At 56.5% G+C, this 11288-nt stretch overlaps 1 protein-coding gene across 1 annotated transcript; it reads right to left on the reverse strand.

Annotated features, from left to right (window-relative positions):
- Nucleotides 1-7765: 7765 nt before the first annotated feature.
- On the reverse strand, nucleotides 7766-9228 carry SOX2 (SRY-box transcription factor 2). Its single transcript, XM_075417366.1, has one exon. The coding sequence runs from the start codon at nucleotides 8719-8721 to the stop codon at nucleotides 7774-7776; it is 948 nt and encodes a 315-aa protein (XP_075273481.1). The 5' UTR covers nucleotides 8722-9228; the 3' UTR covers nucleotides 7766-7773.
- Between the last annotated feature and the right edge of the window lie 2060 nt (nucleotides 9229-11288).

An 11288-nucleotide genomic window follows, 5' to 3' on the forward strand; every position in this document is an offset into this window, starting at 1 on the left:
GGGGGGCAGGGAAGAAATCTTACAATACTTTATATTCGCCGCTCATTTTGGATTTCATTAGTCAGAAAACTCACTTCTCAGCCAGTTACAACTTTTCCTTTCTTCTTTTCTCTCCCTCGGGGCTGTGCTGGAGAGCGAGCCGGGGCCGGGGCCACCTCCCGCCCCCGGGGACCCGAGCTGGGGGAGACGTCGGGGCGTCCCCGGGAAAAAGGGCTACAACTTTATTCATAATTCATGGCAGCAGAGCAGCCTGCTCTCGGGAGACGGGGAGAAAAAAGTGGCCAGAGAGACCAAAGTGTCCTCCAGCCTTTGGGGGGGGGTGGCGTTACCGTGGGGGCGGGGGCCCCCCCCAACCCGGGGAGAAAGTTGTTGGCGGCGAAACTCCTCGAAAGGGACTCCGGGGAATTCAGGGTTCGTTTGGTTTCTTCGAGAACCGTTTTTCAGCAGCGTTTGTAAGCAAAAAGCCACCGAGCCGAGGGAGTTAGCTTCAGGTATTTGATCTCGCCGGATCCAGACGTCTAATTAGAGCGGCCTCAGCGATTGGAACGGTGTTAATTCCCGTTGTTCCCCGCTCAGAGCCCTCGGCCTTCCACCGCTGGGCTACTCTGCTTTTCAAAATCCAAACAAAAATCTTTCTATTTGAAACAAAAAGAGAAATTTCTGTATTTCCCCCCTTTCTGACCCATTTTCCTCTATCGCGACCAAAAGCAAACACTCCTGAGTATGTTTTCTCAGACGCTGGCAGTGAATCACACCCCCTCAGTGGGATCTTAAGAGAAACAAGTCACAAGGAGCTCTTGCCTACCTGAAAAGTACGGAGGAAATCCGACTGTCTGGGGTCGGGTGTAAGGTGTGTGTCGAGAAGGAAGACGCAGCCGTCTCCGAAACGGGACCCGATTAATCTGTGGGTTTCTCTACCCCGACCCCAGCTCGGATGTGTGCTTTGGAAATATCGGTTCGTGTGAGGGGAAAGTCGCGACTACTGCGTGTGCGTGACACGGGGAGGACACGGAGCGAGGACCCGCAGCGGCGCAAAGTCCACTCGCGGGAGAGCCAGATTGCTTTTTAAACTAAAACTAATAATTTCATAACTGATTCACATTCAATCTGGCGCCGGTGACGTCACGGGGCATTAGCATACGAGGAGGGATGAAGCCAGTGTGGCTGGAGTTGATAAGGTGCCTCCTGAGGAATTCGCCGCTTGTTTTAATACATTAATTATTTCTCCGTCTTCCGCAAGTTTCGCGATTTGTAAGAGCTTAAAGGGACCAGATTTATCCCAAGAAACGCCAGAAGGACCCTTCGGAGACCTTCTTCCGCGGCACCCCGGCAGCAGCCCGGCAGCCCGCGGGGGAACGAGCCCCAGCCCCGGTACCCCCCGGCCCCGCTCCCGGGAGCCCCGACCCTGCCGCCCGCAGAGCGCTGCCGGCCGTGGCTCTCATCACGCTGGACCCCGAGGGTCCGCACTTGCCCGATCAAGTTTCGTCCGCCTGGCCGGGGCTCCCGGGGGCTGCCCGCGGGAGGGGCGGCGAATTGGCAGGATCGGGCCCGCAGCCCGGGGTGCGTGTGACAGTGCGTGAGCGTCCCCCGCGGCACCGCTCCGGAGACCTCCCGCGGGAGAGGCTCTGCACAGGCCTGTTTCTCCCCGGCACCTGGTGGGATTCCCCCCTCGGCCATCATTCCCCCCCCCCCCCCAGTTAATCTTTTTCTGCGGCAAAGCGCCCACATTACGTCATCAGCCCTAACTGCTACGGAGATGACGGGGTCACCGAGGTCCCGCGGCGGGGAAGCCCCCGGGGGGGCCGGACCTCCCCTCCCGCTCCCCCGGGGCAGCGGCCGGGAGGGGGTGGCCGGGGGTCTGAGGCATCCCTGTGCCCACTGCCGAGCCCCGCACGCCGGGGAGCCGAGTCGACACGGCCCAGCTTCGCGCCCCGGGGCTGGCAGGCTCTCCCCCGGCGCCCCGCTGCCCGCGGAACCGGCAGCATCGCCGCTCTGGCCCCGCCGAGCTCCCAAGCAGTCCCACGCCCCGTGGGGTGCCCCTCAGGGACCCCCCCACTCGGGGAGCTGCGGGCCCTCTCGCTGCTCTGAAGTCACCCGCCTTGGAATAACCTCTGGGTGACTGGAGTCCGAACCGCGCTTGGGGGACGGAGAGGCCTTTTATCGGCCGGGGGGGGGGGGGGGGGTGGTGTGCCAAGAAATGACGCAGAAGCCCTAAAAGAATTTTTAAAAAGAAAATTGAAAGGCAAAAAAGACGTAAAACCAGGCTGTAGCAGCTCTCGTCCCCGCGGCAGAGGTCCTGCGGGGCGGCACGCCGCGATGGTTCCCACAGCCGGAGGCACCGCAAACTCCGGGAGAAAATTCCCCCGCCCGGTCCCCGCCGCTCCCCGCGCTACCGGGACCCCCGAGCACGGGCCCCCCCCGGCCCCGCCAGCCGGTCTTCGGGGGTCTGCCGCCGGGGGCCGGGGCGGCAGGACGGGCCTTCACCCGCAGCCAGGGTCCGAGCCCGGCTTTCTACCAACCTTGATGCGTTATCACGAAAAATTACAGCTGGTTTCGGCGCGCCCCCTCCCCCCGCACGCACAGGCGCACGCGGACCCGCACACACCGCACACACACACACGCACGCTCAACACAGCCGCACAGGGCTCCGCCGCAGCAAATCCCCGGCGTGCTCCAAAGCTCAAAAATGATCACGGCGAGATCTGGGGGTTCGCTCCGTGTCGTCGTCCCCCCCCCCCCCCCCCCCCCCGCTCCTCCCGGCCGAGCGCACCGGGGTCCCCGGGCAGAGCCGCTGCCCGACCGGCGGGAAGGAGCCGGCCCTCCCGCTCCCGCACAGCCAGGCGTGCGGCTCCCAGCATTTCCACCCCCGGACTCCTTCTCTTCCCAGCTGGGAAGCGCCAGGGCCCCCTCACTCACGCAGTGTCCTGGCCGAGCCAGCCGGCTCCTCGCAAGCAAACCAGCACCGAACTCCTTGCGAATCGCCGCGCCAGCGTCAAGCAAAAAAAACCAAACCCGGTTTTAATTACCAAAACTCAAATAGCGGCGGTGCTAACTAGCAGGCGATCAAACCGCAATCAAACTTCAATCTCCGAGCAGTTAGCTATAAACTGTCAGCAATTGAAAAGTAAACCCGGCGCACACAAAGGCTCTGTTTAATTTTCTCGTTGTAATGGCTCTAAATGAGGACCCCATCACTATGCAGTTAAGCGGTGTTGCTTGTCCCCCTGAGGCGCTGATCAGTTCTTTTTAATGTGAGAAAACTGGCAGCTCGGAGCCCGTCAATGGAGCTCCCACAACAAAAGTCCTGAAAAGCTGAATGAATTGGGTTTGTAATTACTGCTTCCCTCTCCCCCCTTGCAGCTTATCTCTTATTCATTCAACATATATTATTGTCACCTAATCGCACACTCCCAACATGTTTTTTCCCTTTTTTTTTTTTTTTTAGTATCTACGACTGCGGACATGTTTGTTGTAGAAATTAAACAAAATAATCTTCCCTTCTCTCGTCATCCCCCCCCCCCCCCAACAAAAATGTTGAAGCGACAGTGTCAGGCGAGGCTGGCTGGCTGTAACGGCGCAGAGAGGCAGCTCTCCTGCCAGCTCCGTCTCAGCATTTTGCAGAGATCCGCGGAAATCTGGTACGCACGGACGCAGGCTTGTGATTTTAATATTTGAGTTAGGTCGGGATTTAAATAGCCGAAGTGTATCTAATCACACCTATCAGTAATGGGCCTCTTTCCTTCAGCGGGACCCGTATCATAGACTACTTAAATTTCTGAGCTGCCTGCCCGCCGTTCGGAGGCACACGCGGGGCTGGGGGCGAGGAGGAATCCACCCCGAGAGAGAACACGCTGCTGCGGGGACCAACCCCTTCCCCCCACGACGTCCCACTCGGCACCAGTGGGCATCTCGCAGAAGAAACCCGTGTTTCCAGCCCCGGAGGGCCCGGGGGCAGCGGCAGCCCCCGAGTGAGGGCGGGTGCGGGGGCTGTGGGCGGAGAGGCTCTCCCCGCGTCCCCCACCGCAAGAACCCGCCGGCCGCTGAAAGAAAGTGCAGCTATTACAACCAAATCTACTAACAGTCTAAATAATTAATTGAACCATTGCTCTTTGACCCTTGGAAAGTCCAGTAGGGACCCGTTTGTAGTAATAATACCCCCGAATGAGCCCTTGTCAAATATTCATTTAGTGGTTAATGTGAGCGATTTCCCCCTGGGACAGTCTGTAATACCAGCTTCCCAGCCTTGGCAAGAAACCCTGCTAATCTACCTCTCCAGTTCTGCAAAATGTTTTAACACCCCAGTCCTTAAAAAGCCGTAAACAAAAAAAAAAAAAAAAAACAAAAACAAAAAAAAATCGCAGGGGAAACTATAATCTTGTCCTTGGGTTCGTTGGGGCTCGGGAACCGGTTAGCGAAACCTTGCACCGGCTCTCTGGGGCCGAGCATCGCCCTGGCCATGGAGCATCCAACAAATCACGAGAGGGAAAACACGGAGAGCCCAAAAGGTCTCCAATCACCCAAATAAATACATCCCCACGAGCTCTGCCACGCATTTCAGCTGCCAGAAACGAAAGCCTGGGATAATGGCTTAGGTGTAAATGGGGTTATTGAATGCGTTTAATTTAAAATTAGCGGTAGACAATGGCGTTCCTCCAAGTAACACTCAAAAACTAAAATTGTTCAGCTGTACGTGTAAAATGCTTTGGGTTGTCCTCTCTAAACGGATGGAAGGAAGGAAGGAAGGAAGGAAGGAAGGAAGGAAGGAAGGAAGGAAGGAAGGAAGGAAGGAAGGAAGGAAGGAAGGAAGGAAGGAAGGAATCTGTCCAAGGGAGATCAGGTTTCAGCCGCACATATTCCACATCGTACTCCGAAATCTAAGCTTAAACAAATCGCCCATACAAAAAGTTGCTGAATTCACTAAGCCTGAATATGTGGCTTAGTGCCTTTTGTTTAATGGCATTAGCTCGCCTGCTCTGTGCGAGTTGTAAAAGGACCAACATTTCCAGCTACCCCCCTCGAATATTTTAGTTAGCACTTCAAAAAGGGGCCAGGTTTTATTGCTCTTAATTGGCTAAGATTCGCTTTTAAAAAATTGAATCGCGATATCGATTGGGCTTTTATTCCTGGTTCTCTTTTCTCAGCGAGGCGAGCGGGAGCGGGGATCTGGGCTCGTTACCACGTGAATAACCCCCAGTCGCACTGCAAACGTTCACAGCTCTGAAAAAGAATATTTTACTCTTTGCATTAACGTGAAAGAAATAGAAAAGGCTGGGAATCTGTAAGAATAGCTGCCCGGGTACCGCGACGGTGCAGAAATAAAAGGGACAAAGGGAGCGAAACTACAAAACCAGGCAGTAAGCAGAACTCCGCATCTCCCAGTGCAGCAACGCGAGTTTGCAGCTGGGCACCAGGCTGCGGGGACGGAGGCCAGAGCTCAGCCTAGGAAATAGCACTACCAGACAAAAGCCGCAACCAGCCAGGTAACTTTTTTTTGTAGAGTTTTTTTCCTTGAGTTTTTTCTGCCTCCTTCCTCCCCGAGCTAAAGCAAAAATCCAGTGACCGACACGAAATACTGGCGAGAAAACCGGAGCAACTCTTGCCCCCGATCCACAGTGCCCACTTTGTGCCTTGACTAGGCCAGCCACCACATCCTTCCCTCGCCACGCACAACGCGCCGGGAGCAGCAGATACGACCAGCCTGCAACCACAGTGCCCCCAATTCCCTACCCTTTATTATTATTATTATTATTATTATTATTATTATTATTAATTACTTCTCTCCCGCGCGTTTCCCAAGGGAAACCGCAGCCGCACCAGCCCAACCTCAGGACTTCAAGGGGGGGAGCGCGGGGTGCCGCTGCGGCCGCTCAGCCCCGCTGCTCCCCGCCCAGCCCCTGCCCCAGCCCGGGCCGTGCCCGGGGGCGCCAGGCCCTGTCCCCGGTCCCCCCGCACTCGGTTACAGCCGTGCGCGGTCGGACTCTACCTGGCGCGGCGGCGGAGCTCTCCTCCCGTTTGGCGGGCTCTCTGGGGGGCTGGCGGGCGGCTGCGGGGAGGGTCCGAAACGGGGCTACACCGCGCTGGCAATTTAAGAAATAGGATTCAAGAGAGAGCTGCGATCGAGCGTGAAAAGTCCCCGGCGTTCGGCTGGGTTTGTCTGTTTGTTTGTCCGCTTTCGGTCGTTTCTTACCTTCGCGCGGCCGAGCCCACCTCAGCCCCCCCCCTCCCCGCCTCTCGCTTCCTCCCGCGCTGCCCCGCAGCCGAGGGAGGAAAGTTCGGGGGGTCCCGCACCACGGGAGCGGGGAGCGCTCGGCCCCAGCCGGCCCGGCCCCGGGGGGGGAAGGCCCCGTCGGGAGAAGGGAGAAGGGAATGCTCGGTGCCGCTCCCGGCCCGGCCCCGGGCAACAAGTGGCCCGAAGCAGCCGAGCCCGACCCCCCCGCTCCCCGCCGGCCCCCCGGGAGGGAACGGGGCTGGGGAACGAGAGGCTGGCTCCGCCGTCCCGTCCCCCCGCAGCAGGCACGGGCAGCCACCCCGTTAAGGCTACCGCGCTTTCTCTCTCTATACATACACATAAAAATATTGACGCGTTGTGCCTACTGCTGCATTATTTAATCGTGCTCGCTTGGCTACGGTGATACCTTCTGCCGCATCAATTATTCAAAAAACATCCTGCGTCACAAAAATAAATCCAAGACTCAGGCGGAACTTCAGTGTCCATATGTCAAAAATTTATTTATCTCAAACTGTGCATAATGGAGTAAAAACTTAACTTGAATATGTACCTGTTATAAGGATGGTATTAGTTCAAATATATACATGGACTGTCGGCAGACTGATTTCAAATAATACAGAGCCGAATCTTTAAAATACAACTACGGAAAATGAGAAAAAAAAAAAGAACTTAAAATATCATCACAATAAATTTACAGAAATATTACAAACCATAAGAAAATATTTCAAACACAGTAATTTCAGGTTGGGGTTTTTTTTTTTGCTTTTCTTTTCTTTGAACAGGATGAAGTCTGGAAACAAAAAGTTATTATAAATTAACGAACGGCGTGTGAACTTGCATGGCAATTTTTGTTTTTTAACAAGTAAAAAAAAAAAAAAAATTTAGTACAATCTAAACGTTTGCCCTTCCACAGCAAACCAAGCCCATGGTTCGCAAGCACTCATCCTACTTTTTCGTCTTTTGTACAATTTCTAGAACAATTTAAATGTCCAAATGCCATAAAATAATTTCCTCTCCTCTCGCAGCTGCCTTAAATTCAGCTGCCAAAGCCACCACGCTTCAAGTAGACCCTTTTCTTTTTAAAAAATAATTGGCAAATTCGCGAGTTTGTGGGGTTTTTTTCCTTCTCTCTGTATTACCAATGGACGTTCTGATTGCCATGTTTCTTTTGATAAATACTGTACAAAAGTTGCCTGCAAATATTAAAACATTTTCCTCTTCGCTCTTTGAGTCTAGCTCTAAATATTATTGGTAAAGACTTTTGCAAACTTTCTGCAAAGTTCCTACCGATTTCACTAGAACTTTTTAAAAGTTTTGTGTAGTTGCTTCCCCTCCGAGATCTATACAAGTTCCTTGTCGGTTTAATTTCTGCTCCCCCACCCCCCCCCCCCACCCCCGCCCCGAGTTTTCTCTGTACAAAAATAGTCAAAAAAAAAAAAAAAAAGTCCAGAATTTCTAATAAAAGTTTTTTTGTCGTTTGTTTGTTTTCTTTAGTTTTCCTTCCTCCCCTCCCGCCCCCCCCCCCAACCCCGGGCCCCTTTGTCTTACATATGTGATAGAGGGAGTGTGCCATTAATGGCTGTGCCAGGAACAGGTGCACTCTGGTAGTGTTGGGACATATGAAGTCTGCTTGGGGCAGCTGGTTCTGGTACTTCAGCACCTGGTAGATACATGCTGATCATGTCCCGAAGGTCCCCAGCTTGGCAAGGAGCCCTCGAATGAGACGAGGAGGTGACTACAGGGGGACTGGAGCTGGATTCCGTCTTGACCACCGAGCCCATGGAGCCCAGGGCCATGCCGGGCGTCCCTTGCTGGGAGTAGGACATGCTGTAGGTGGGCGATCCGTTCATGTAAGTCTGCGAGCTGGTCATGGAGTTGTACTGCAGGGCGCTGACGTCGTAGCGGTGCATGGGCTGCATCTGAGCCGCGTTGTGCGCGTTCAGGCCCGGGTGCTGCGGGTAGCCGAGCTGCTCTTGCATCATCCCGTAGCCTCCGTTGGTCCAGCCGTTCATGTGCGCGTAACTGTCCATCCTCTGGTTCACCCCAGCTCCCAAGGTGGCCCCAACCCCTACCCCGGTCGTCATGGTATTGGTGCCCGGCGCCAGCAAGCCCCCCGGCAACGTGTACTTATCCTTCTTCATGAGGGTCTTGGTTTTCCTCCGGGGTCGGTATTTATAATCCGGGTGCTCCTTCATGTGCAGAGCTCTGAGCCGCTTGGCTTCGTCAATGAAGGGTCTCTTCTCCGCCTCGGATAAAAGTTTCCACTCGGCCCCCAGGCGCTTGCTGATCTCCGAGTTGTGCATCTTGGGGTTCTCCTGGGCCATTTTCCGCCGCTGGCCCCGGGACCACACCATGAAGGCGTTCATGGGGCGCTTGACCCGGTCCGGGCTGTTCTTCTGGTTGTTGGCGGCCGAGTTGGAGTTGCCGGTGCCTCCCCCCGAAGTTTGCTGGGGGGCGGGAGGTTTCAGCTCGGTTTCCATCATGTTGTACATTCAAACCGCTTTTGCCTGGAACCAGCCTGGAGCCGAGAAGCGAGGAGCCGCCGCGGCGAGGTCCCGAGCCGGACTGCTTTTTTTTTTTCTTTTTTTTTTTTTTCCTAGGGAGGGGTAGGAAAGGGGGGAGGGGGACTCCCCAAAACCACGCTTGGATCAAGATCGGGATCTTCCTCTTCGCCGATGGATTAATAATGCTAATAACTGCTATTATCACCGCCGGAGCCTCGATTTAAAAAAAAAAAACTTCTTCTTCCTTCTTTTTTTCCCCCTTTTCTCTGCCCGCCGCTCTCGCTCCCTCTCTCTCTCTCTCTCCACCTCAGTCTTAAAGAGCCAGCAAACTACTTTACCCCCTTTTGCAAACAGACGCACTCTCTCTCTCCGCCTTGACAACTCCTGATACTTTTTTGAACAAGTTAATAGACAACCGTCCATGTGACGGGGGCTTGTCAGGGAATAAATGCGCTGGCCCCGGCCAATCAGCGCGCGGCGGCTCCGCCACTGAGGACAAGACTCTACCCCTGGTTTTGCATGAAACGGGGCGGGGGCTGGAGGGGCGCGCCGGGACGGCTCGGCGGGGGGGGCGGGCCCGGGGGCGGCCCAGGCAGCCACTGGGAAGCCTTTGTATTCCCCCCCCCCCCTTTCCAGCAACAGGTCACACACGCCTTTTGGAGGAAGTGGGTAAACAGCATTGTTGCTACGTGGTGTTGGTTGTTGGTTTTTTTTTTAATAAGTTGGTGTTGGCTTGGGGCTGGGAAAAGCCACGGGGGAGCGGAGGGGGAGCGCCCCCCCCACCCTCCTGGCCGCCGCCCCCCCGGTGCCCCTAGGGATGGAGTGCCCTGCGTGCCCGGCGCTCGCCCCGTCCGGGCCGGCCCGGCGCGTCCCCCGTGAAAGCGAAGCCCCGAGCCGGGCCCTGCTGCTGCCGCCGCCGGAAAGCGGCTCTGCCGGTTCCTTTCTACCGGATCTTCGAATCACCGGGCCCAGCTCCGCGCCGGCCGTGCCACGCAGCGCCGAGCCCTTCCCTCCAGCTCCCCGGCCTCGGAGGGTGGGGGGGTGTCCAGCGCAAACTCGGGTCCCCCGAAGGCCCTCCCTGCGGGACACAGAGCGGGGCAGGGTCCCCCCGCTGCGGGGGCGGGAGGGGGAGCAGGGGCACTGTCCGTCCCGCCGCTGGCAGGCCTGGGCCCGGCGGCATCGGGGTGGGCGCGCAGCGCGGGGGGGGCGCGGCCCGGCGCTACAAAACGGCATTTTTGTTTCTCTTGTTGTCGCTACACGGGGCCGCACAAAGCCCCGGCGAAGTTTACTTCCACTCCCTTGTTGGGATCTTTGTTGCTAAAACGCACTTGACGACAAAGGAGGGAGGGGAGAGCGGACGCGGAGCGGGGGGGGCGGGGGGGCAGCCCGTGGCCGGCCCCGCCCCACCCGCGGTGCCCCCGCGCCGCTCCGCGCCTCCCCCGCCCCGCCGGGGCCGCTCCGCCCCTCGGTCCGGTGCCCCGGAGAGTGCGGGGCCGGGGGGCGGCGGGGGAACCCCGGGGCCGGGGCGGGGGACTGGCGCCCCGCGCGAGCTCAGCCGCGGCGCTGCGGCGCCCCCTGCCGGCCCGGCCGCGCCCCGGGCGGGGAGGCGCCGCCGGGAGCGGGCCGGGGAGGAAGGGACCGGGCGGTGGCACCGGACCGAAACAGCGATAACCGCAAAACCCCGCCAGCGAGCACGGGGGGATCTTATGCTTCCGTGTTCGGATGATACAAATAAATCGTACCGGGTTTACTGCGTTTAATTCGGAAACGTGCAGATAACCCGCGAGCGGCGAAAGGTCACACCGCCGAAAAATGGGCGCAAAGTGCGAGGGGCGGGTGGGAACGGGCTCTGGCTGCCCAGACACCCCCCAGGGCACGGCAGCTGCTCGCTTGCTGCTTGTTCCCCCCTCGGTCTGCAGTTCATAACGTCATTCTAAAAAATAAATTAAAAAAAAACAAACCAAAAAACCAAACAAAAACCTGGGGGATAATTAAGTTTGGGAACAAAACAGGGCGGCGGTGGGTGGCGGGGCCCGGCCCGCACGGAATTGCCTTTATCGTACCAATAACGGGTGGGGAACGCCGAACAATCGTGTTATCGGGAGTATTTAGAGCTCTATTTTAATTAACTGTTTTAATTATAGATGCGATAAACTATCTGGCATGTACACCTAGTAATGGGCCACAGAGCAAGGTGAGGGCGATGGCTGTTTTGGGGCATTTCCACCCTTTTCTCCGGGTGCGGAGGTGTCCTCGGCTGGGAATGCGCACACCACGCGCGGGCAGGAGTGCAGGCAGACAGAGATGTTTGCTATATAATAATAATAATAATAATAATAATAATAAACAACCATGAAATGGTCCCTCATTTTCCGTATTAATGACAGTAACACCACCACTGTCTGGCAGAACACAGCCACGTCGGGAGGGAGGCCTGCGGAAGGATGGTTTAATCTGGGTGGATTTAAGAAATCGTTGCCTTTGGTATAATTTATGGAAATGAAAAGTGCTTACATTAAACAAATAGCCTGCAAATGCTCTCAGTGATGGGCTCT

Source organism: Opisthocomus hoazin, chromosome 4 (genome assembly GCF_030867145.1).
Source record: "Opisthocomus hoazin isolate bOpiHoa1 chromosome 4, bOpiHoa1.hap1, whole genome shotgun sequence".
NCBI lineage: Eukaryota > Metazoa > Chordata > Aves > Opisthocomiformes > Opisthocomidae > Opisthocomus > Opisthocomus hoazin.

Coding starts and splice junctions, on each gene's coding strand:
- SOX2 (XM_075417366.1), bottom strand. CDS start 8,721: ATGTACAACATGATGGAAACCGAGCTGAAACCTCCCGCCCCCCAGCAA.